General features: G+C 35.9%; 2 protein-coding genes across 2 annotated transcripts in view; both read left to right on the forward strand.

Annotated features, from left to right (window-relative positions):
- Positions 1-314: 314 nt before the first annotated feature.
- On the forward strand, positions 315-4,262 carry LOC123552754 (baculoviral IAP repeat-containing protein 7-like). The gene is made up of 5 exons (XM_045342493.2): positions 315-1,303; positions 1,559-1,752; positions 2,023-2,233; positions 2,677-2,880; positions 3,253-4,262. The coding sequence occupies exons 1-5, from the start codon at positions 520-522 to the stop codon at positions 3,447-3,449; spliced, it is 1,590 nt and encodes a 529-aa protein (XP_045198428.2). The 5' UTR covers positions 315-519; the 3' UTR covers positions 3,450-4,262.
- A 1,629-nt stretch (positions 4,263-5,891) lies between these two features.
- LOC128556575 (uncharacterized) overlaps positions 5,892-26,290 on the forward strand; it is a 31,637-nt gene continuing 11,238 nt past the window's right edge. The window contains exons 1-4 of the mRNA XM_053542087.1: positions 5,892-6,873; positions 7,325-7,518; positions 24,238-24,388; positions 26,157-26,242. Coding sequence (XP_053398062.1) covers positions 5,895-6,873; positions 7,325-7,518; positions 24,238-24,388; positions 26,157-26,242 — 1,410 coding nt within the window. The 5' untranslated portion in view covers positions 5,892-5,894. The remainder of the gene's footprint in view (positions 6,874-7,324; positions 7,519-24,237; positions 24,389-26,156; positions 26,243-26,290) is intronic.

A 26,290-nucleotide genomic window follows, 5' to 3' on the forward strand; every position in this document is an offset into this window, starting at 1 on the left:
AATAATAATGATAATGGTAATGATGATGATGATAATTAAGACAAAGAGAAATATGAAAAAGATAATTTAATATCACTAATGTTAATGTTTAATAATGATATTTTATGTGTCAAAACGTTGTATATTACGTCAGAAATATTGCAGCTAATAGTTTGATAACGTTTGGTAGGAAGAAAAATTCGTAACACTTTTTCACTGAGATTGACATATGTTTATAAGGATAGGCCTTATTGGATTTCTAATTATGTTTTCTATGTATGTTTATATATATACCTTCCTCATGCTTTCGTCATTTTAAACTGCTTGAAAATGTCACTGAGGATACTTGTGTTAATTGCTTGTTTTGTATTAGAGATTTTATTACAAGCGGGAAAATTTACTAGTGTTTTAGTAGAAAAATTTCTGATAGCATGCATCACCCTCGAGAAAATAATTTATCTCGAATTCAATGATAACGTTACTCAGAAACAAGAAATCAGTGTTTATTTAAAAAATGATGGAAAACACATACACTTTCTCATGAAATGTCTTGTAGTTACTGTTGGCTGTGTGGCTGCCATAGAAACTTTTGAGGCATCAGTACAAAATTTTCGGAAGCATTCACACACAAAAGACGACGTAAACATATCACTTAATAATGACGGAAAGTTGTCAAAGTTGCCTTTTCTCAGAGAGTTTGCAAGCACACCGATACAGAGATGCTGGACTTTACCCTTTTCACTTGGAGAATATCTTAACAAAGCAGAAAATGGCAATAAAGTAGAATTCATGAATTATGAATGGGGAAGATACGAATCATTTAAAAACTTTCCGATGGAATCTCCAGTAACACCGATGCGACTGGCCTCTAATGGATTCTACTATACGGGCACTAAGGATACTGTCGAATGTTTTTCGTGCAAACTGAAATACAGCGGTTGGAAAGAAGGCGATGAACCAGATGACCTTCATAAACGTTTGTCTCCAGACTGTAATTTTATGAAAGGTGTTGACTCAACAAATGTTCCAATACATCCAACATCCGAATCGATATCGAATGGCTCTGAATACCCTATGGAAGGAGCTATTGGCGGTGCGAATTACACAACAGAAAATTACAGAGAAAGTTATAATGCTGTTGTACATGCACAACGTCAGTCTAGACAGTCACAAGCATCCAACGATTCTGGATCTTTACAACGAATTAATCACAAATATCCGGATTTTGAAAAAAGTCAAAACAGAACAGATTCATTCAAAAAATGGCCATGTCAAGATGTGATAGATCCTGCGGTTCTAGTGTTCGCGGGATTCTTTTATGCTGGTATCACGTAATACTTACCTTAAATTTAAATCCGCTTTAAGTCTATAAATGTTTATCCGTCTATAAAATTCCAACCCAAGTTGTTTTCTAAACATCGTACAATCGGGTAAGAATATCGGATTGACTAAATACCATAGACATAAAAGTTTCTGTGCTTTTATTATTGACTTTATTATATACATGAAGTGATGTCTGTCAGAGGTTAAAGAATCAATTAAAAACTTTAAAAAGTAAATGTTTTTTAAACGTTTTTAGGTTTCAGTGACTGTGTAAGATGCTTTTCGTGTGGAGGCGGACTACGTAATTGGGAGTATGGTGATGGTCCATGGGAAGAACATGCAAGATGGTTTCCAGGGTGTAAATTTCTAAGGCAACAGAAAGGACTCGAGTTCATTAGACAGTATCAAGAGACACGCACTGATTCTGAGGACGAATTACCGACAGAAGCGGTAACTATCGAATTATTTAATTATCGAAGGAAGACTATTGCTTAAAAATTGAATCCTTAATTTTAACGTTACAAGTCTACCAGTTCGAGTGTCAAAAATACATCATTAGTACTTTTATTAATCTAAGCAAGACTATTACCTCAGATTTGTAACTATTAATAATAAAAACTACGTAAGAAGGAAGAGATACTTTTTTGAATGGGATTCTAGATTTAAAAGTTGTTTCATTTCTATTATGTAGCCATTTAAAATTCTGCTGTAACTTTTCAGATCGTTTCTGGAGATGAGGCCTTACGAACCCTTAGAGGCAACAGAAGTTTTCATGAAACGGGTAATAATACTATTGGGGCCAAAATATGTGAAAACGAAACTGAAGTAGAAAGAACGATTGCATACGGAGTCAAAGATAAGCTAAATGAAATGGGTATTTCATATTCTTTCGACCACGTAAGAAAAGCGATTCATCGGTTAAAGTTAAATGGTGAGTAATCATTCTAAAACATATCCTGTGTTTGTAAACAAAATGATGGTATTATTAGGTCACACATAATATAGTATTTTTCCGCGTTCAAGTGTAATTCCGAATGTTGAGTAATCATTCTAAAAATATATCCTGTGAGTGTTTGTAAACAAAATGCTGATATAGGTAGGTCACATATAATAGGTGAGGTATATTTAATATTCTTCCGCGTTCAAGTGTAATTCCAAATACACGTATCAGTATTAAATTACTTCCGATACTATCATATAAAAGTTAGAGTACTTGACCGAAACACAAACAATAAAGCATTTGTATGTGAAGTTTTGTCAATTTCTTTGTGATTTAAAACGTGCTATAGAATACTTCATATACCCGCCTAAAAAGAGAATATAATTGTTTCATACAAAAGAAGTATTCTTGATTGCCGCCTTTTTACATTTAAGGTGATCAAATTTTGATAGAATCAGTTATTATACATCTAATTGACAACCCTGAAGAAGTCGAAAGGGATAATTTGGGAGAGAAGAACATATCAGAAGAAGGGTCTATTTTTATCGACAACATCCGTATTAACAACGAAACTGAAAACAAAGTGAAACATAATGCAAAATCTAGCAGAACTATTGCATCCGATCTTACTCCTGCAGGTATGACCTGTCAATACTATTACAGCATGACGGGGCTGTGACCGTCATGTTTTAAAGTTACAACTATAACACAGTTAATTTGCCACTTTATTGGTGCTTCAGACATCAGGAGTCTTTCAAAGGATAATATGCAACACCAAGGTAACTGGATGCCTACCCCTTCATCTGTTGTCATACTGTAATTTTAACCATTCAGCATATATTTCTTGCTTTCTATTTTACGTCTCTGTACTGCAAAAACAACAATATCAACACTATCATCACACCTATCACCAGTGTATTTTAACCGTCTCAAAAGTTATATATAAAGTAAACATGTAATTATTACATACGTTAACAAAGTAGCGTTTTAAATATTATCCTGTTTTTCAGATTCTGATACGTTACAAGAAGAAAACACAAAGTTGAAAAAACAACTATTGTGCAAAATCTGCATGGACAGTGATTCAAATGTGGTGTTTATACCATGCGGACACATGGTTTCATGCGAGAAATGTGCTCCACATATCCGGAAGTGTGCAGTTTGCAGGGTTCCTATAAAAGGGCGCGTAAAGGCATTCATGTCTTGACTTATTGAAAGGAAAGAAACTTCCATTTCTACTCTGGTCATGTAAACCATTAAAATCCTTAGACAATTAACCTTCCATACTGATTTGCCCTCTGCATGTTACTGACAACTTCTCTACGTTACTGCAATGTGAAGAATTAATGACATCGAACGTGTTTTCTACCAAATTATAACAGAGAACACAAGCCAAGTCCGGGTATCGAACTCGCAAAATCTTTAGTCGAAGTCTCGTTGTCAATTTACTGAGCAAATTCGGAGGTAGCTGTTAAATCAGTTACATTTGCATTGCCGCCTTCATATGTTTATTTTTTTTATATATATGCAATATTTTCGTATAGATTTTCATTGGTTAAGTGACGAAGGGCTCTCCTTGTCGTGCCCGAAGGCTAGCTCGACCCTTCTGCCAAATATTTATATTTTACTGGTAGATGTGGGTTCTTTGGGTGCTACACACCTGGGATCACTTGTTTGTCCCAGTGAACAAATATTGAAACTGAAACAAAGCAATAATTATCTTAGATAATATATTTATTATTCTTATGTAAACTCTCTATATATGCATTTACATCAAGAAGGCAAGTGCAGTGAAGCATTTACCATTTATACAATACATTGAATTCCAATTATACATGTACACTTGATGTCCTAACAATATTACATGAAATACTAATTTTAGAACAATTTACATCAAAGTCATAAAAACTAATACACTTATAAATAAGCTCTGTAACTAAAGAAGTAAAAGTACTAACCTGAAACAAAGCAATAATTATCTTAGATAATATATTTATTATTCTTATGTAAACTCTCTATATATGCATTTACATCAAGAAGGCAAGTGCAGTGAAGCATTTACACTTGCTCTCGATTATTGCAATACAAAGACATAGATTAAAGATTAGTACAATTCAGGTTGGGGACCGGGGTAGACAAGGATAACGGTAATTTATTATGTCAAGTATAGGGTTATAGGATGGAAAAGATGTACGGATTTATAGTAAATAATATTTGGGTGAAATTGTTACACTGAATCTTAAAAGGGGTGTACTCGATTTAATTACAACAAAAACAATTTTAGTATGCTTTATATTTTATTTAAGAAGATGTAAAACAATTAATTTCAGAACAACACTGTCATGCCCTATGACATAAGACATCTGTAATAAATATATTAGCAATTACATTTTAAAGAGATTCACTGTGCACATCATAATTTGTTGTTATTTATTAAAACTGATTACTGCAAGTGGTAATATTGAAACCTGTTTTACACCTGCATGTCAAAACCTCCGCCGGTCCTTCTATATCATACATGTGCGACACACCCAAAGCCTTCATCATTTTTGCACATTAATGTGTAATATACATGACCATGCGTTAAATGAGATACCGAGCCTCAGTGTCGGTATGCGCCGCCATACTAACCTGAGCCCGTGCAAAGCGTAAATACCTCACTACTTCAGGGCTTGGTATTCATTACAGGGGCTGAGGTTAGTAGAGCAATACATACCTACGCTACGATCCGTATTTACACTGGCAAGTTATGAAAACGCAACAAACATATGCCTGAATATACTTTATACTACAAGAGCGCCGCCAAGCGGGGCAATATACGCCCGAAGGGTTACATCAGAGGATGGGAGAAAAATTTAAAGAACTTGGCTGTTGAAGCGCTCTGCACGTCGTCTCGGTATGGTGAACATTTGTGTCAAGGTTCTGTGAAATTATTCAAGGGGTTCAAGAGTTACAGAGCGGAAACGAACTTGCTAACGGAGGACGGACACCGGGACCATAACATAATACGTTCCTTCGGGCGTATAGAAAGCATCATATTGAAATGTTCAACACATACACATCTCGATACTCTATACCCATTGTGTTCAAATTTAATCAGCACAAGAAACCGTAAAATTAACTTATTCGATATACAGTAGCTTATTTTTTATAGGAAATCTTGCGCAGTTTGTAAAGTTGTCAGACTTTTGCACACGTTAAATATAGATGTAGGTTCAAGACACGGATGAGACGTTTTGGAAATTTAAATATCTCTTCTACTGAAGTTTTCTCTCTGTTTAGTCTTCCAGTTTATCGTATCGCTGTTCCTTTTGTCTTTTTTGTTTTATTTTTTGCATTTTATTGCTTTTGTTTCAGAATGCAGAGGTTTTGTTCCGAAACCCCAGCTTATAGCGGAGTGCATAAAATGGTTATTTTCTAAAACTAAAACAGACTTAACATTTCATAAGAAAAACAGTGGTAGTGATAGGCACTGCTCGTTATCCCTGCCCTGCGGTAACCTATCAAATAGTATTATTGATATAAATGGTTTAAGTGAACAGCGTATGTAAAGTACTTGTATAGACCTTGGAAACCCTAAAATCTATTTTAAGTTATATCTCTACCTTATATATATGAGTTAAACTTTATTCCCACCGCACTTCGATTCAAAATGCTCTCGAGAACTTCACGACGCCTTATTGTCATTTGTTTAACGATTTTATGTTTTATATCCGTGGCAGATAAAGTGCGTGTAATTACAGAAATGAGTATTATTACTGCGATATCTTGTGCATATTTGAAACAGAGAGGAATTTGTTGTTTTGGAAATAAGCAAAAAAGTGTAACACTGCTATCATTTTTAGTTTGCTGCTGGTATGTTTTTGTAATATGGCTTTCTCTGAGTTCGAAAAATACACCTATCATAAATCGGTATAACAGAACAAAGTCAAAGAACTTAAGTGATATTTCAGACTGGAAAATGGATGCGTATGAAACCGTTTTGAGTAAAAGACTACAAAAAAGCAAGGACATCGACTATAGTCATCTTTTTTCGTTTAGTCGTTTTTCAAGGCAAAGGTGTTGGGTTCTCCCTTCGTCTCTGGAAAAGTACTTTAAAGAGTTGGAAAATAATAATAGTACTTCCGGGTTGATGAGGTATGAATGGGCAAGGTATGGAACATTCAAAACATTTCCGTTTAATTCACCCGTAATGCCAATACGTCTAGCGTCAAACGGATTCTATTACAACGGATCAGGAGACAGTGTCACGTGTTTCTCGTGTGGACTTGAGTACCGCGGATGGAGGGAGGGTGATTCTGTTGCAGATATACATGCCAGACTCTCACCAGATTGTCACCTTATCGTAGGAGCTGATCAAAGAAACGTAGGGATTCATGCCAGCGAAGTTCAAGGTGCTACAGGAGGCGGAAGTATTGTAACTGATGGCAGTATCCGAAGTGGAGAGGTCTACGTACAGAGGCAAAGTCGGCAGTCTGAAGCAAGCAGGGGTACCACTACTTCTACACTGCCACGACATAAGTACCCCGATCATGCAAACTATCATCACAGAATGGACACATTCACTGGGTGGCCGTGTTGTGATATAATAGACCCAGAACTTCTCGTTTCTGCTGGTTTCTTTTACGCAGGTAGATATCCTGTCAGACAGGACTATACACACGTCTCAGTACTGTTATGTTTTCTTGTTCTTTTGGATAAGGGTGTTGGAGAATGAAAAATATATATATGCATCACGAATGTAAACCAGAAAACTACATCTACTTTTTAGATAATCATCTAAAACTAATAGATATTTTACAATTATTTTTACAAATGATTTATCACCAACTTTGGGTTTTCGATGAACAACGAAGTATTGAACATATTTTTACAATTAGAAATAAGGTTTTTGGATCTAATCATAGCTGATTAAATGCGATGCAATTCTGATTTTTGTAAATGATAATAGCCATTGTTTAAACATGTTTTTTTCTTATATAGTAATGATGTCAATGACTGATTCAATATATTTCGTATCCTTTGTGACAATGACGGTGAAACATACAAACATGAAAACAGTTACAATGCTCTATTGTACAGGTTTCAGCGACTGTGTAAGGTGCTTTTCTTGTGGAGGCGGGTTACGTAACTGGGAATATGGTGATGGTCCATGGGAAGAACATGCAAGGTGGTTCCCAGGATGTGTGTTTCTAAGGGAACAGAAAGGATCAGAGTTCATTAGACAACACAGGGAAGTACAGGCCGACACTGATGCCGAGCAAGATACATCGTCGGTAATTAGACTCGGAATTTATTAAATAAAATATTGTCCCACAATACTAGAATCGCATGTGAATTGTAAGTGATTATTTTTCCAGTCTGACTGAAATTAACTCTCCTACTTTTTACCTGACCTGTTGTTACCATTATGAACCGGTTGTTCAGACGCTGACGGTTATAAAATAATACTTGAAAACTAATTTATTATGCTGAAACACTACTTTATACTTGAACACTAGTCAAAACTTGAACAAAGTGAACATTTACCTTTATTTTTCATAGTGTTTTAGGTATTCAAAATCTCCGTACTCGTGCGAAGCATGTGGCAATTCACCATACATAAAATATGTATTGTGACAAGAAATATTTATCCGGCAGTCTACACATTAAACAAACAGTGATTGCCTTTTATCTTTCCTGTCTTTTTCATAGTGTATCTGTTCAAATATTCCAGACTTTCCTTCCTGACATTAGGTCGAAGCCACATGATTCCGCGATATCCTAATCTTTCCGAGTGTTTACGCTTATTTCATTGTTATTCCATAAAGTCTGTTAAATATGTCGATTCCTTCGTAAACTATGGTATTGAAGCTGTATTTTAGCCAAGTTTCAGTGTTTAAATCCACGTTTAAATCATTTTTAAACGTAAAAACATGTTATTGATTTTTACAAATCCTACTGTATACGCCATTTTATCTCTTGCATTGTGGGGTAGTTACGGCCGAGTAATTTAACCTCTCTAATATACCTATATACAGTAGTTTGATAAAGGTTGTTACCGTAGTTATTACAATATTCAATGTTAAACTTAGTCAGTTGCATTTTTCATTAGATTTTAGCGGCCATTTTCTTGTCAGAATTAATACAGTTTTCTCTATCAATTTTGGGTCACTACCCGTTTTGGGTAGCGGACATTCTACCAATCTTTGGTCAGCACTACCAAGTCCGGGTAGCAGCTACCAACCTTGGGTCGGTCTACCACTGCTTAGTATATAAGCTGCCCAATTTTTGGTCACCTGGCAGACCTCTTGGACATACATCCTACGCCGTTATTTCCTGTTTTATCACGAATAATTTAGAAGTAAGCCAAAAAAATTCACGAAGTAAAAGTAAATTGCTTAGATCTGGGATCATTGTTTTTTCAACTTATTTCTAAAGACTTTTACAACATTTTGATATATCTTTAAAGAAACAGTGCTTCATATTATTTGTATACAGTAACTCTTATACTATTGTCACAACGGATACTATATACTGTTATAGAATCTACGCGTTTTGCGCAATGCTGTTATACAACGTACACGGAGATCTTGAAAATACGCTCGTTATATTTATAAAGTCTAGTCAATATATTCTTATCAAGGTTATGGAAAGCCAACATTGTCCTCTGTTGTTTCCTGTGCTTAGAAAAAAGTAACTTAACAGGTCGGCAAAATTAATATACTTTATTACTACAGTTTACCAGTACCAACTGCCGTATTTACCCTGATACATGTACTTACTTGTACTAATCAGGTGTTGAGAGTGGTCCCACCTGCCATGGTAACTAAATTAGATTCAGCCAACTACCGTATATACCCAAGTTAGATTCAGTCTACTACCGTACTTACTCTTACTTAGATCAAGCCAGCTACCGTGTTTAACTAAACTGGATTCAACTGACTACCGTATTTACTCTAAGCTAGGTATATTCAGCCCACTTCCGTGCGAACTGTAACTTAGATTTAGTCAAGCTACCGTACTACCCCTATGAAAAGTACACCTGCATAATTTACAAAGATCGTTTGACAGATAACCTGTTTGTTCATAGCCAGTATAAGGAGACCTCTACCCTCTGGATCGTAACAATATTACCCAGTAGATATCTAGAAAATAGTCGTATTTTAGCCCACCATCATCAAATGGTGGGCTATTCAAATCACTCTGCGTTCTTGGTCCGTCGTCCTTCCGTTAACAATTTCTCGTTATCGCTCCTCCTCAGAAACTACTGGGTGTATTTTGACCAAACTTTGTCAGAATGATGTATTGGTACCCTAGTTGTGTCCCCCTGAAAATCAGACTAGTTCAACAATTTTGAGTGAGTTATGGCCCTTTGTTTATTTTTATAATTTACATAGATTTATTTAGGGAAAAACTTTGAAAATCTTCTTGTCCAAAACCACAGAGCCTAGGGATTTGATATTTGGTATGTAGCATCATCTAGTGGTCCTCTACCAAGATGATTCAAATTATTTCCCTGGGTCAAATATGGCCCCACCCCGGGGTCACATGGTTCATATAGACTTATATAGGGAAAAACTTTGAAAAATCTCTTGCCCAAAACCACAGGGCCTAGGGCTTTGATATTTTGTATGTGACATCATCTAGTGGTCTTCTACTAAGAGTGTTCAAATTATTCCCCTAGGGTCAAATATGGCCCCGCCCTGGGGTCACATTGTTTACATAAACCTATATAGGGAAAAACTTTGAAAATCTTCTTGTCCAAACCACAAAGCCTAGGACTTTGATATTTGTAATGTAGCATCATCTAGTGGTTCTCTACCAAGTTTGTTCAAATAATCCCACTAAGATTAAATATGGCCCCTCCCCGGGGGTCACATGGTTCATATAGACTTATATAGGAAAAAGCTTTTAAAATCTTCTTGTCAATTATATCTACAACATGCAACTTTGGACCACATGTATAGTTTTGAGTGGCAAGATGAACCTTGACATGAGTTGACCTTGATCTTGACCTAGTGATCTACTTTCACATTTCTGTAGCTACAGCCTTCAAATTTGGACCACATGCATAGTTTTGTGCACCGAAAAAACATTTGACCTTGACATTAACCTAGTGATCTACTTTCACATTTTGAAGGTACAGGCTTCAAATTTGGGACACATGCTTAGTTTTGTGTTCCGAAATGAAATTTCACCTTGATTTTGACCTAGTGACCTACTTTCACATTTCTCAAGCTACAGCCTTCAAATTTGGACCACATGCATAGTTTTGTGTACTGAAATGAACTTTGATCTTGAGATTGACTTAGTGACCTACTTTCACATTTCCGAAGCTACAGGCTTTTAATTTGGACCACATGCATATTTTGTGTTCTGAATTGAAATTTGACATTGATTTTTACCTAGTACCTATATTTTACATTTCTAAAGCTACTGCTTTCAAATTTGAACCAATTGCCTGAACCACATGCACAGTGTTGTGTACCGAAATGAAATTTGACCTCCATTTTGACCTTGAGCTAGTCTTGAAATTTGGAACATTCAAAAATGGCTCAATGGTGGGCGCCAAGATCACTCTGTGATCTCCTGTACTCGGGTATACACTTGAGGTTAAAAAGTCAGTCTTAGGGACGCCTACAATCTTCTTTTATCAACAAGAGGCCCATGATGGCCATAGATCGCTCACCAGAGTAACACACCATAACAGACATGTTTGACCTAGTGACCCAGTTTTTGAAACCACATGACCCAGTTTCAAACTTTTCTGAGTTTTCAAGGAGATAAACATTCTGACCAAGTTTCTTGAAGTTTGGAGCAAACATGTGGCCTCTAGTGTTTTTCTTCGATTTGGCCTAGTAACCGAGTTTTTTAACCAACCGGAGCTAATTCTTAACCTGTTCGAAATTTCATGGAAACAAATATTCTGACCAATTTTTATTAAGATGTGACCAAAAAATGTGGCCTGAGTGTAAACAAGCATTTTCTTTCATTTGACTTAGTGACCTAGTTTTTGACCCCACATGACCCAGATTAAAACTTGTCCATGATTTTATAAAAACATAAATTCTGTCAAGATTTCATGAAGATTGAAGCAAAAAGGTGGCCTCGAGTATAAACAAGCTATTCCTTTGATTTTACCAAGTGACCTAGTTTTTGACCCTACATGACCCAGAGTCAAAATCATACAATACTTCATGATACCAAACATTTTGACTAAGTTTTATGAAGATTAAGTAAAACATGTGGCCCCTAAAGTGTTAACATTCTTTACCTTTGATTTATCCGGGTGACCTTGTTTTTTACCCCACATAACCAAGTTTCAAACTTGGCCTAGAGGTCATCAAGATAAATATTCTGACCAAGTTACATGAAAATTGCTTCATGAATGTGGCTTCTAGAATGTTAAGAAGCTCTTCATTTAATTTGACTGGGTGACCTAGTTTTTACCCACACATGACCCAGATTCAAACCTGACCTAGAAACCTTTGATTTGACCGGGTTGCATACTTTTTGACCCCACATGACCCACTTTCAAACTTGGCCTAGAGGTCATCAAGCTAAACATTCTGACCAAGTTTCATGAATATTGCTTCATAAATGTGACCTCTAGAGTGTAAAGAAGCTTTTCCTTTAATTTGACTGGGTGACCTAGTTTTTGACCCTACATGATCCAGAATCAAAATCATATAAGACTTCATGATACCAAACATTTTGACTAAATTTTATGAAGATTAAATAAAACATGTGACCCCTAGGGTGTTAACATGCTTTACCTAGTTTTTGACCCCACATGACCAAGTTTCAAACTTGGCCTAGAGGTTATCAAGGTAAACATTCCGACCAAGTTTCACAAAGATAGGGTCATAAATGTGACCTCTAAAGTGTTAAGAAGCTTTTCCTTTGATTTGACCTTGTGACCTAGTTTTTTTCCCAGATGACCCAATATCAAACTCGTCCAAAATTTTATTGAGGGTAACATTCTGAACAAATTTCATTAAGAGTGGGACAAAATTGTGACCTCTAGAGTGTTAACAGTCAATTGGTTGACGACGGACGACGGACACATGGCGGTCAAAAAAGCTCACCTTGAGCACTTCGTGCTCTGGTGAGCTAATAAAAACTGCTAGAAATACATCAATTGATTTGAATTGTGACAGTATGACTCAACATGCTCAATCATTATAAAACCTTTCTCATTCTTAGTTATTTATGGTGTAATAATTTTATAAAGAATTTAAATGTTAGGTGGGCCGGTGGTCTAGTGGAAACACTGTCAACTCAGAGGTCTGGGGTTCGAATACCGGTCCAGGAACTGAAAATTTCTGAGATGCTCTTGAGTGTCCCCCACTTGACTAAGAGGCATGTACTGGTTCTTCTCAGGAAAGACGGCCTCGCGTGTATCGGTGCTATACACCGGGCACGTTAAAGAACCAGACTGTCTATTCGCAAAGAGCTAGGCTAAGTTAGCCGGACAGGCCTGTATCACCCTCTGTTCTCTCTGTCTGTTCTGTGGGCTTTTAATCACTCTGTCCCTCTGGTCAGATCGCTCTGTGTCTGTACTAGTAGAGGACGAATTTCGCGCCCCCTGTGGCTGCGTGTGCTATATGTAAAGCACCTTAAATTTGAACGTTTTTATCATGAAAAGGGCGCTATATAAATCTGGTATAATAATAATAACAACAACAACAACAACAACAACAACAACAATAATAATAATAATAATAATAATAATAATAATAAATGTCTTATTTTCTTTTTCTTAGAGTATTTCATATCAGAGAATTTCTGTTACTTTCTGCAGAATGCTGGGGTCTGCTAGGGTCGGTGTGTATTATAGCATGTAGCTCCATACATCTCTATGGTCTTGGCTACATAGCTGACAGGGCTAATGCGATAAGTTATGAGATATCATTTCATAATCTGGGGGATAGCTTGTAGCTGGTATAAAAGGGGTTGTTTTCATGTTTTTCTTTAACAGTTGTTTGAGAGGGGTTTTAGGCGAGGAAGTCGAGTAGATTAAAAATGTAATCGAACTTATTAATTAATTTTGATATGTGTTGGTTGTGGATACTTACAATTTTGTAATCATGGCAAGGTATCAAAAATATCTCATATTATCCCGGATCTTGACAATCACTCATTTAAAAACCATGCATCTTTATTATCTTTATATGAATTTGCTTTCGATCGACTGCCATTTGTGCCACTTGTTTAAAAATATTACAGTTATTATTGTCACTCCTAAGTCGGCATCGGCAATTTCGGCCAAGACAAAAGTAGTTTTTTTTCTCAGCAATTACTTGACATATTGCTTGCAAATAATTTAACGTAATAAGATGTCCGTTAATAGCTAGCTGTTCTAACCCTGACTTACATTATAATTATTTTTACTCATTAAAAGTAACTGCTATATAAATCTTTATCGCTCTGAACATAATTATGGAAGATGGCAATAACTAATGACAGCCGAGCTCAAGGCAAAGAATTAGATACAAGGTACAATATACAAGAAGCTTTATTCAACGTTCAATATTACATAATAAAAACATTAGCTTAAAGCTATTTCCCGACAAACAGTAGTAAAATAATAACAGCTAACAAGACGGCCTGAGTTTAATTGTTTGCTTAAACAAATTTATTTGCTAAAGCTTCAGAAATAAGAAGAACTAGGTGAGAAGGTCATGGTAAAGATTCATCAAGATAAATACTGAAGTCTGTTAAAATATTATATAGGTGGTCCAAATCTCTTTGCTGTAGCTGCAAAGACAAGAAATTAGGTCAACAGATCAGGGTTAATAATATTTAAGATGAGTATTGAATTCTGTAATAAAAGTTCTACATGTGATCCAAATTTCCATGCTGTATCTTCAAAAACAAGAAAGTAGATCTGGAGGTCACGATCAAGATTATTCAAGATGGGTATTGAAATCTGTACAAAAAAATTATACAGGTGATCCAAATTTCTATACTTTAACTTAAAAAAAGTATGTCAGTAGGTCATGCTTAAAGTGGAATTATGCGCACTTTTCAAGTAAATATCCAGCTGAAATAGATGTGTGGGTAAAAATTTTTCCTGTTGCCAGTACGAAATAATAAGTTTCCTAATATGACTTTTTTTTATTTTGACTGGGGAAAGTCAAACTGCGCACAGGAGTTGCTTCCCTTCTACTTCAGAAATCTCTACTTATAGGTAAGGGAAATCTGCGCACAGGAGTTGCTTCCCTTCTACTTCAGAAATCTCTACTTATAGGTAAGGGAAATCACTGCGTAGAAGATTAAAAAGAAAAAAGAACTTTTATTTTATTAGTTGATTTCGTTAAAGCATCAACTTACATACTTATGCAGCAATATCATTCTTTAAACACATTAAAATATATAGCAACTGAAAGTTGCATTTATAAAACATTCACCAAAAACACACTATGTGCATTAAGATGCGCATAATGCCACTTTAAGGTTATTCAAGTGAGTAATGAAATCTGTATCAAACATTATACATGACTTGTGGTTCAAATTGTTTTGCTGTAGTTTCAAAAGCAAGAAAGTAGGTCAGTAGGTCAGGACAAAAACATTAAAGACGAGTACTGACATCTTTATCGAAAGTTATTGACGTGGTCCAAATTTCTATGCTGTTAAGATCGATGTGCAAAACTGTATATGTCATCCAAATTTCAAGGCTGTATCTTAAAAACAAAACAAGTAGGTCAGTAGGTCAAGGTCACTTTCAAGTAACCCATAATGACTTGGGGTCATCAGGTAATTATAATTAAACAGTATAGGAAATATGATCAGATAATTTTTGAAGTATTTTTTCCTATATAACTCAAAGTCTTAAGCCTTGAACTTTCAGACATTTATTTATTTTTTCCTATATATCTCAATGCAAAACTTTGGGCCTCCGACATATCAAATATCAAAAGCCTAGGCCTTGTAGTTGCAGACAAAAAGATTTTAAATTTTTTCCTATATAAGTCTATGTAAAATTGGTACTACTTGGGTTGGGCCTCTTTTCATCTCAGGGGCCTAATTTGAATAATATTGATTAAGAACTACTAGGCAATGCTACAAACCAAATATCAAAAGCCTAGGCCTTGCAGTTTCAGACAAATTTATTTTAGAGTTTTTCCTATATAAGTCTATGTAAAATCTGGTACCCCCGGGGCGGGGTTACTTTTCATTCTAGGGGCCTAATTTGAACAATCTTAGCAGAGGACCATAAGACAATGCTACATACTAAATATCAAAGGCTTAGGTCTTGTGGTTTCAGACAAGAATATTTTTAAGTTTTTTCCTATATAAGTCTATATAACACATGTGACCCCTGGGGCGGGGCCATATTTGACCCTAGGGGGATAATTTGAAAATCTTGGTAAAAGGCCACTATATGATGCTACATTCTAAATATCAAAGCCCTAGGCCCTTTTGTTTTGGACAAGAAGATTTTTAATTGTTTTTCCTTTCCGTTGCCATGGCAAACAGAGTTTTGTGAGGAATTCTTTGAACAATTTTGAAAGGGAACCATCCACGGAACACCCTGTGAAGTTTCATCAAAACTGAACTGGTGGTTTAGGAGAAGATGCTGTTTAAAGGAAAATGTGGACGGACGAACGGACGGACGCCGGACGGTGAGCGATCACAATAGCTCATCCTGAGACTTTAGCTCAGATGAGCTAAAAAGCGACTGTGAAGGAAAAGCACACAATTAAAGCAACGCATAAAAGGTATGGGAAGTAACCCTGTTACAGTAGATATAATATTACTGACATGGTTACTCCCCCGTCAAGTAAATAAGAGGGAATAAGCATATATTTGATACATGCAAGTAAAAGCAAGTCAATAGATATAAATAAGAAATAGCAGTTAACCATCGGTAATGTGACAAGTGTAAGGCAAAACCTAGTTCTCCAAGTAAAAGTAATTATGTCAAGAAAAGTGCCGCACCCGCATCTGTCATGTACCATATTATCAGAAAAGGAGCGATCAGTAAATTGAATAAAAATGGTAAGCAAATAAAATGTAAGATACATTTTACTCATTAAATTGTCAGTACTCGGTTAAATACGAAGACTTATTGTACAAACATGAATGATAATAAAAAACGGTTTAAATTTAGCTTCACTAGGTTTTGCCAGATGTACGGCTAGTCCACATGCGCTGAAAATTCCACAAGGCAAGGGGAAAATTATCAATTGATATTAATAAATATCAAAATAACAAGCAGTATGATGATGGGTTGTTATAAAGCAATATTAAGTGAAATAATTGGTAAAAACAGAAAGCACAAAAGCACAGAAAAAGAAAATAATAATAACTGGTAAAAATAGACATCTATAACTGAAATCGCAACTACAAAGTACACAAATAAACAAGCAACATAAAAAGCCAAGCAGCAAAGAAAACAATAAAAGCAGCTATGTGTACATGGTACATTTGGGACCTGTCCAGATGCTGATCAGCTTGACAAATTCTTTGTACCCCTGTGCTGTCCTTATATCATTTGACAAACTGTTCCACACCCGAACGGTCTCAAACCTACAAGAGTGCTTGCCATACATGACTGTCTTTACTGTTGGTATATCTATTGCGTTTTCGTATCTGAAATAATATGACGATGATTTTACTTTGACTAAGGATCTCATAGAGATGTTGTTTATCATTTTGTAAGTTTTAATAGCAAGTCTTCTTAGTCTGCTTAGATGTAAAGCATTCAGTTGTAATTCGTTAAATAAGGTTTCACAAGATGATTCATAATCATTATAAACAATTCTTAAACCACGAAACTGTAACTTTTCAAACTTTCCGGTATTTGATTTACTACAAAAATGCCACAAGAGCGGACAATAGTTGAAGTTGGACCGGATGAAGGATTTAAAAATGTCCAATCTTGTTTGAATATTTCGGAATTTACTTAACCGTTGTAGGACCTTCAATTGTTTTGTGGCTTTGCGACATATGTTGGGGACCTGGCTGTCGAAGCTATGTAGGGTAGGGAGTTTAGTGTAACACCTAGTAGTTTGACCTCAACTTCACATGTGATTTTGTTGTTATTTAAATTGAAAGATTTGTCCTCATTATTTGATTTCTTGCCTATGCATATTGCTTGAATTTATCTGGGTTTGTCTGCATTTAATTGATTTCAAACCAAATTATTAGTTTTCTCTGCTTTTAGATTCTAGTGTTTCCTTAAACGTTTTTAAGTTCTGGTGAGTGAATGACAAGATATTGTCGTCGGCATAGTTATATACGTTTGATTTCTTAATAAAGAAGAAGATCTCGTTTATGAAGATGTTGAATAAAAAAAGAGGCCCAAGTGTAGATCCTTGGGATACTCCTTTTATGATTTCTAGCCATTCTTTTCAAACGCTTGTATGCCTCCATGCCTGCAAAAAAATTTGATGTTTCAAAATAAAGACTGGAAAAAACGCATTTAGTAATATTTTCTGCTAAAAATGAGAGAAAGTAACAAAATAAAGCTTACTGTAGATGTAGACAAAGATTGTGATGTAAATAGCTTATAGTTTAATTAAAACCAATATTAAAATAAAATTATCATACATACAGGTACAAATTCAATTTTGATAACTAGTGTATTAATTTAAGGCAATAACAGTAAAAACCGTTTTACAAACATACCATATAGATACGAAAATTGGTAACGCTACTGGAAAAAGAAACTGCAATATTTTAAGAAATAAAATGAAGATTATTTTAAAGGAAAAACGGTCACCTTTAACATATAGAAGCAGAAAACAGATAAACAGATCATCTAATCTCTTTTGCGGCGAACACATTTAACATTTCTGAATTAGTAGGAGACATACCCAACACAGAACATAATATAGTAAGTCAACTATAAATAACATTTGGCACACTGAAACAAAATTATAAATTTAACTGGAGAAAATTGCTTGAAATTCACAAATACAATTTCACACTTCATGAACTCTACCTGACACAGACTAGCCTAATGTTTTTAAAATCGATTAACCGAATAAACTATATCTTACAAATTGCTAAAAATGTTGAATAAATGTTATAAAGTTAAGCAGTTTACTACATATTTATTCCAGCGGAAAGGGAGATTGAGGTCACAAAGTAATCGATGCCATGTATGCCCTCATGTTGTGACGCTAATTTTACAAAATAAAATGATTTAAACTGAACTTTATACATATAATCAACATGTACTCTAGATGTGCAAGACATTTTTTTGGCTATGTTGATAAATGTAAAACATCCGTACCTAACTATACCTCTCAAAAATGTACTCCTTCATTTGAAACTTCATACTTACGGTCACCTTGAAATGTAGATTGATGTTTGTCACATTCTTGTATCTGAAATGGACAAAGGTGGCATCGATTGTGCTCAATGCCGCTGAAGTTTGTAGTGAGATGTGTTTCTACAGTGTATTACGGATTCCAATAAACCTTCCTTCACATGAACGCGATGAAGTGCAGAAGTGCATGTCATATTTGTCTGGGGCTGATGCTTGGGAATACCTATAGCTCCATGTCCCCTTCTGTTCAGTTGAGAACTACTTGCCTGCATTACCAAGAAGTGTAGATCTGCTTGGCATTTTGTTTTATGGCAGACAAATGTACGGAAACCCATTAGCCCTTACCATCAAGTTTATGGAGTAAATTACGTCCGCCGTTTTAAATGGATTTCAGTGAAACTTGATATCCTTAGGGCGGCCAGCACATATTTATGCAATTTCGCCAGGAATATGTATGTTTTTGACAACACAGAAAATGACGTCACTCGACCTTCAGCTATTTCCGGAAGTAAATAAAATGAAAGTAGAAATGCTAAAGTTGAAAACGAAAGCCGCATTTTGATTCGTAGATAGTTAGGGGTCACGCGCAGGGGTCACCCCGTCTAAATGTATGCGCGTGGACTGCTTTTTTTTCTTTTCTTTTTTGCTATTGGGGAGCCAATTTTTAGCACTTTATTACGAATTGAAATTACCTGGGCTTTAGTACAGCATGTCAGCTTTTAATCTATGAAAAAATATTTGAGCTCTGGATAAACAGAAATTCCACAGGGGTCGTAACAGACCAAGGGTACATTGATAATTTTGGAACTTCATCAAATCGCTCAAAATGTCATTTTTGATGTTGTCTGAGAGTGTCAGTATATGCCTCAGCTGTAAGATATAACCGTATTTGAGAGCTGCAGACCTAGACATTTCAGAAATATTTTCAAAATAAGTTTCGTGTAATAAATGTTGTTTCTACGGAAGCGTGAAAGGGCCATCAGACGCTAATACGTTTTAGTGCGTTAAGGCTGCGAAAAGGATATACAGATTTCCTAAAATGCATTTTAGTTAAGCCATTTTTGTCTCAAACGTCAGTTTTCGTACAGACGTGTTAAAAATGTCGAGAAAGCACTGATTTCTAGATAAAAAATGATTTCTCTAATAACCTTAGGACGGCCAGCACATATTTATGCAATCTCGCCAGGCATATGTATGTTTTTGACAACACAGAAAATGACGTCACTCGGCCTTCTGCTATTTCCGGAAGTAAATAAAATGAAAGTAGAAATGCTAAACTTGAAAACGAAAGCCGCATTTTGATTCGTAGATAGTCAGGGGTCACGCGCAGGGGTCACCCCGTCTAAATGTATGCGCGTGGACTTTTTTTTGTTTTTTGCTATTGGGGAGCCAATTTTCAGCACTTTATTACGAATTGAAATTACCTGGGCTTTAGTACAGCATGTCAGCTTTTAATCTATGAAAAAATATTTGAGCTCTGGATAAACAGAAATCCCACAGGGGTCCGTAACGGACCAAGGGTACATTGATAGTTTTGGAACTTCATCAAATCGCTCAAAATGTCATTTTTGATGTTGTCTGAGAGTGTCAGTATATGCCTCAGAGGTAAGATATAACCGTATTTGAGAGCTGCAGACCTAGACATTTCAGAAATATTTTCAAAATAAGTTTCATGTAATAAAAGTTGTTTCTACGGAAGCATCAAAGGGCCATCAGACGCTAATACGTTTTAGTACGTTAAGGCTGCGAAAAGGATATACAGATTTCCTAAAATGCATTTTAGTTTCGCCATTTTTGTCTCAAACGTCAGTTTTCGTACAGACGTGTTAAAAAATGTCGATAAAGCACTGATTTTTAGCAGGCATATGTATGTTTTTGACAACACAGAAAATGACGTCACTCGACCTTCAGCTATTTCCGGAAGTAAATAAAATGAAAGTAGAAATGCTAAACTTGAAAACGAAAGCCGCATTTTGATTCGTAGATAGTCAGAGGTCACGCGCAGGGGTCACCCCGTCTAAATGTATGCGCGTAGACTGCTTTTTTTTTTTTTTTTTTGCTATTGGGGAGCCAATTTTCAGCACTTTATTACGAATTGAAGTTACCTGGGCTTTAGTACAGCATGTCAGCTTTTAATCTATGAAAAAATATTTGAGCTCTGGATAAACAGAAATCCCACAGGGGTCCGTAACGGACCAAGGGTACATTGATAATTTTGGAACTTCATCAAATCGCTCAAAATGTCATTTTTGATGTTGTCTGAGAGTGTCAGTATATGCTTCAGAGGTAAGATATAACCGTATTTGAGAGCTGCAGACCTAGACATTTCAGAAATATTTTCAAAATAAGTTTCGTGTAATAAATGTTGTTTCTACGGAAGTGTGAAAGGGTCATCAGACGCTAATACGTTTTAGTACGTTAAGGCTGCGGAAAGAATATACAGATTTCCTAAAATGCATTTTAGTTTAGCCATTTTTGTCTCAAACGTCAGTTTTCGTACAGATGTGTTAAAAAATGTCGAAAAAGCACTGATTTTTAGATAAAAAATGATTTTTCTAATAACATTAGGACAGCCAGCACATATTTATGCAATCCCGCCAGGCATATGTATGTTTTTGACAACACAGAAAATGACGTCACTTGACCTTCAGCTATTTCCGGAAGTAAATAAAATGAAAGTAGAAATGCTAAACTTGAAAACGAAAGCCGCATTTTGACTCGTAGATAGTCAGGGGTCACGCGCAGGGGTCACCCCGTCTAAATGTATGAGCGTGGACTTTTTTTTTTTTTTGCTATTGGGGAGTCAATTTTCAGCACTTCATTACGAATTGAAATTACCTGGGCTTTAGTACAGCATGTCAGCTTTTAATCTATGAAAAAATATTTGAGCTCTGGATAAACAGAAATCCCACAGGGGTCCGTAACGGACCAAGGGTACATTGATAATTTTGGAACTTCATCAAATCGCTAAAAATGTCATTTTTGATGTTGTCTGAGAGTGTCAGTATATGCCTCAGATGTAAGATATAACCGTATTTGAGAGCTGCAGACCTAGACATTTCAGAAATATTTTCAAAATAAGTTTCGTGTAATAAATGTTGTTTCTACGGAAGCGTCAAAGGGCCATCAGACGCTAATACGTTTTAGTACGTTAAGGCTGCGGAAAGGATATACAGATTTCCTAAAATGCATTTTAGTTTAGCCATTTTTGTCTCAACGTCAGTTTTCGTACAGACGTGTTAAAAAATGTCGAAAAAGCACTGATTTTTAGATAAAAAATGATTTCTCTAATAACATTAGGACAGCCAGCACATATTTATGCAATCCCGCTAGGCATATGTATGTTTTTGACAACACAGAAAATGACGTCACTCGACCTTCAGCTATTTCCGGAAGTAAATAAAATGAAAGTAGAAATGCTAAACTTAAAAACGAAAGCCGCATTTTGACTCGTAGATAGTCAGGGGTCACGCGCAGGGGTCACCCCGTCTAAATGTATGTGCGTGGACTTTTTTTTTTTTTTTTGCTATTGGGGAGTCAATTTTCAGCACTTTATTACGAATTGAAATTACCTGGGCTTTAGTACAGCATGTCAGCTTTTAATCTATGAAAAAATATTTGAGCTCTGGATAAACAGAAATCCCACAGGGGTCCGTAACGGACCAAGGGTACATTGATAATTTTGGAACTTCATCAAATCGCTCAAAATGTCATTTTTGATGTTGTCTGAGAGTGTCAGTATATGCCTCAGATGTAAGATATAACCGTATTTGAAAGCTGCAGACCTAGACATTTCAGAAATATTTTCAAAATAAGTTTCGTGTAATAAATGTTGTTTCTACGGAAGCGTGAAAGGGTCATCAGACGCTAATACGTTTTAGTACGTTAAGGCTGCGGAAAGAATATACAGATTTCCTAAAATGTATTTTAGTTTAGCCATTTTTGTCTCAAACGTCAGTTTTCGTACAGACGTGTTAAAAAATGTCGAAAAAGCACTGATTTTTAGATAAAAAATGATTTTTCTAATAACATTAGGACAGCCAGCACATATTTATGCAATCCCGCCAGGCATATGTATGTTTTTGACAACACAGAAAATGACGTCACCCGACCTTCAGCTATTTCCGGAAGTAAATAAAATGAAAGTAGAAATGCTAAACTTAAAAAAGAAAGCCGCATTTTGACTCGTAGATAGTCAGGGGTCACGCGCAGGGGTCACCCCGTCGAAATGTATGTGCGTGGACTTTTTTTTTTTTTTTTTTTGCTATTGGGGAGTCAATTTTCAGCACTTTATTACGAATTGAAATTACCTGGGCTTTAGTACAGCATGTCAGCTTTTAATCTATGAAAAAATATTTGAGCTCTGGATAAACAGAAATCCCACAGGGGTCCGTAACGGACCAAGGGTACATTGATAATTTTGGAACTTCATCAAATCGCTAAAAATGTCATTTTTGATGTTGTCTGAGAGTGTCAGTATATGCCTCTGATGTAAGATATAACCGTATTTGAGAGCTGCAGACCTAGACATTTCAGAAATATTTTCAAAATAAGTTTCGTGTAATAAATGTTGTTTCTACGGAAGCATCAAAGGGCCATCAGACGCTAATACGTTTTAGTACGTTAAGGCTGCGGAAAGGATATACAGATTTCCTAAAATGCATTTTAGTTTAGCCATTTTTGTCTCAACGTCAGTTTTCGTACAGACGTGTTAAAAAATGTCGAAAAAGCACTGATTTTTAGATAAAAAATGATTTCTCTAATAACTTTAGGACGGCCAGCACATATTTATGCAATCTCGCCAGGCATATGTATGTTTTTGTCAACACAGAAAATGACGTCACTAGACCTTCAGCTATTTCCGGAAGTAAATAAAATGGAAGTAGAAATGCTAAACTTGAAAACGAAAGCCGCATTTTGATTCGTAGATAGTCAGGGGTCACGCGCAGGGGTCATCCCATCAGACCTTGACATTTCAGAAAATTTATTTTCAAAATAAGTTTCGTGTAATAAATGTTGTTTCTACGGAAGCGTGAAAGGGTCATCAGACGCTAATATGTTTTAGTACGTTAAGGCTGCGGATAGGATATAAATGAACACCATGTGCGGAGATTTATAAACCAAGTGTAAAGTGCTTGACATTTTAGCCTGAGTTGGACAGTTATACCCTATTCGCAAAAAATCATTTGAATCATTTGAATCTTCAAACACATGACCACCATGAGGTGCAAATATGTGTCACATATCTTTGGCATTCATAGCCAGAGTACTCCCTTAAGTGTGTCGATAACCACAATCCTTGTTTGTGTCCTCTTGTTTAAAACGTTTTCAATGAAACATCTTACCTATCATCAAATGAAGTGTAAAAATATGCTAATATATTTTCTGGGGTTCAACAAATGTGGAGGCACAAATATACAAATGTTTTTTTTCTTATTATAGTTTATCTCGCATTTTGTAAAGTATAAAGTCAGTTATTTTTGACTCCCTTAATTTTTTTTGGCTACAACATCCCCACCATTTTATTTTTCGATAAAAATTCCTTTCCTTTGACAAAGCGATATTATTGGATGTTAACATATTAATCACATTTAAATGATAGCTTTTGTTATATATGTTTGCACTTCGCACACCTGTTACGATGATGCAAAAGTTACTATACATCTCGTTCATAAAAACAAAAGAAGAGCTGCAAAGTTTTACGCTTCATTTTTTGTTCTTTTTGATTCAGAATGAAGCTGGCCGTACTGAGTCAGAATCTTCAAGCGCTCCCGAAACTGTTACGGATGACTTTAATAGCAGTGCTGCACAACTGCTTATATCGATGGGTTACAACGAATCCTTCGTGAAAGCTGCTATTGAAGACTTAAGGAAAACCAATGGTAATGTACATCGTTCAGAATATTCACTTAGAAAATTTTACGCCAGGCTATTCTTGCATTGTGTGGTTTAGCTTAGTTTTACATGTATATCGAAATATATCAAATAAACCCGTGCAAATAGTGATTATAAAATTCATATGTATCATGGTAGCAGAATGAAACGTTACACTTAAACACGGAAATCCAAACAAAAAATAAATGTGTGCTTATGCAAAAATAGATATTGTTGCGTGACCTACTTGGATTTAGTTTATATGGATAGATTATTTGATTTGTTACCAATGATTGATAAAATGATTTATATCAGACCCTATATGCCTATCCTTTACAAGCAGACAGGTTTATGTCCCTCTTGAACGTTGGAGTGCTATTTTATCCTACCAGTCCTATAAGCTATGAGGCCGCGATCATTTTGAATAGGACAAGTATATGCGCGCTGGGGAAAATATTTCATGATGGACCTGTGAATTCTTTACTTGTGGGTGAAACAGGTCTCATAAGCGTAAATACGACTAGCTTCTACTGATTATAAAACATACCGTACGATTTGTTGTGAATTAACTGTTGTTGTACTTTTAGTAGTTCAACCGCCACCCTTGTTTAAGAGCAACATTTAAAAAACACGTTTTTTTCATCCTCAAGTAATAAGTAAGTAGACTAGCCCAGTTTAATCAATCTAGACGCATACATAGAGCGCTTACTTCACCCGATTTACATTCGGAACATTTTCACGCGTTTCGGGCTTTATCGTATGTTTAACATGGGATTTTTGAACCGTCCAAAGATGTTGGAAATGTTTGTCTCATTATTTTATTTTTAATAAAAATATTACTGCTTTCATTTTCTACCACTTTTTTCCATCCTTGCCTGAAAAAACAGTAATGAGTTTGTACACTGTTCAGACAATTGTGCTCTGTTGAAATTTAACCAAATACATGTTTACCTGCATAAACAGAAAGCATGATATGTCACCATGCGCGGATCCAGAGCGGGGATGACCGGGGGTCTGGACCCCCTCTGGAAAATCTTTAAAAAAAGAAAGAAGACAAGAAGGAAAGAAAATGTTTTTCGAAAAAGGCAACATTAGGACTGCATGTAAAGTATATGCGGCTGCTGCTACATACGACCCCGACATAATTCATATTATTCATCTAAAAGAAACTAAGAATTTTACCTTCAAGAAAGCTTGATTTTATCATTTTTCCCAAATTTAACAGGTTAGTCCATAAAACTGTCCCAGAATGAAAAAAATGAAGTGCTAAATTTCAAAAATTCCAGGGTGGGGGGTGGGGGGCAGGGGATCGGACCCCCTCTGAGAAAATTGGCTGTGTCCGTGCATGGTCACTATACCTGTCCAGTACTGGACATTATGGTAAACGCTTCTTTCCTGCACAAATGACAATTTCGCAACTTCTGTCCGGTTTGTACAAATTTCTGGCCGCGATAAACCATTTGACTTGTCTTTTCTTTTTGAATAGGAAGAGATATCCTTCCTTTATGAGAGGGTATGAATCTTTCTGATAGAAATGTTTAATGAGCAGAAGTCTTAATATCAGGCGGACAGCAAACACTGAATAAAACTGAGGTTATATCCTGTTGTTTAGTAGCTCCCAGCAACCGCAATGCTTGCTTAGAGCCCTGCACGAACAGGTCAGCATATCCTGCAGTTTAGTAGCTTCCATCAATCGCAATGCTCGCAGAAAGCCCTTCACGAACAAGTCAGCCTACCCTGCAGTTGGGTAGCTTCCATCAACCGCAATGCTTGCAGAGAGCCCTCCACAAACAGGTCAGCTTATACTGCAGCTTAGTAGCTCCCAGCAACCGCAATGCTTGCAGAAAGCCCTCCACAAACAGGTCAGCCTATCCTGCAGTTTAGTTGCGTCCATCAACCGCAATGCTTGC

This window comes from Mercenaria mercenaria, chromosome 4 (genome assembly GCF_021730395.1).
Source record: "Mercenaria mercenaria strain notata chromosome 4, MADL_Memer_1, whole genome shotgun sequence".
Taxonomy (NCBI): domain Eukaryota; kingdom Metazoa; phylum Mollusca; class Bivalvia; order Venerida; family Veneridae; genus Mercenaria; species Mercenaria mercenaria.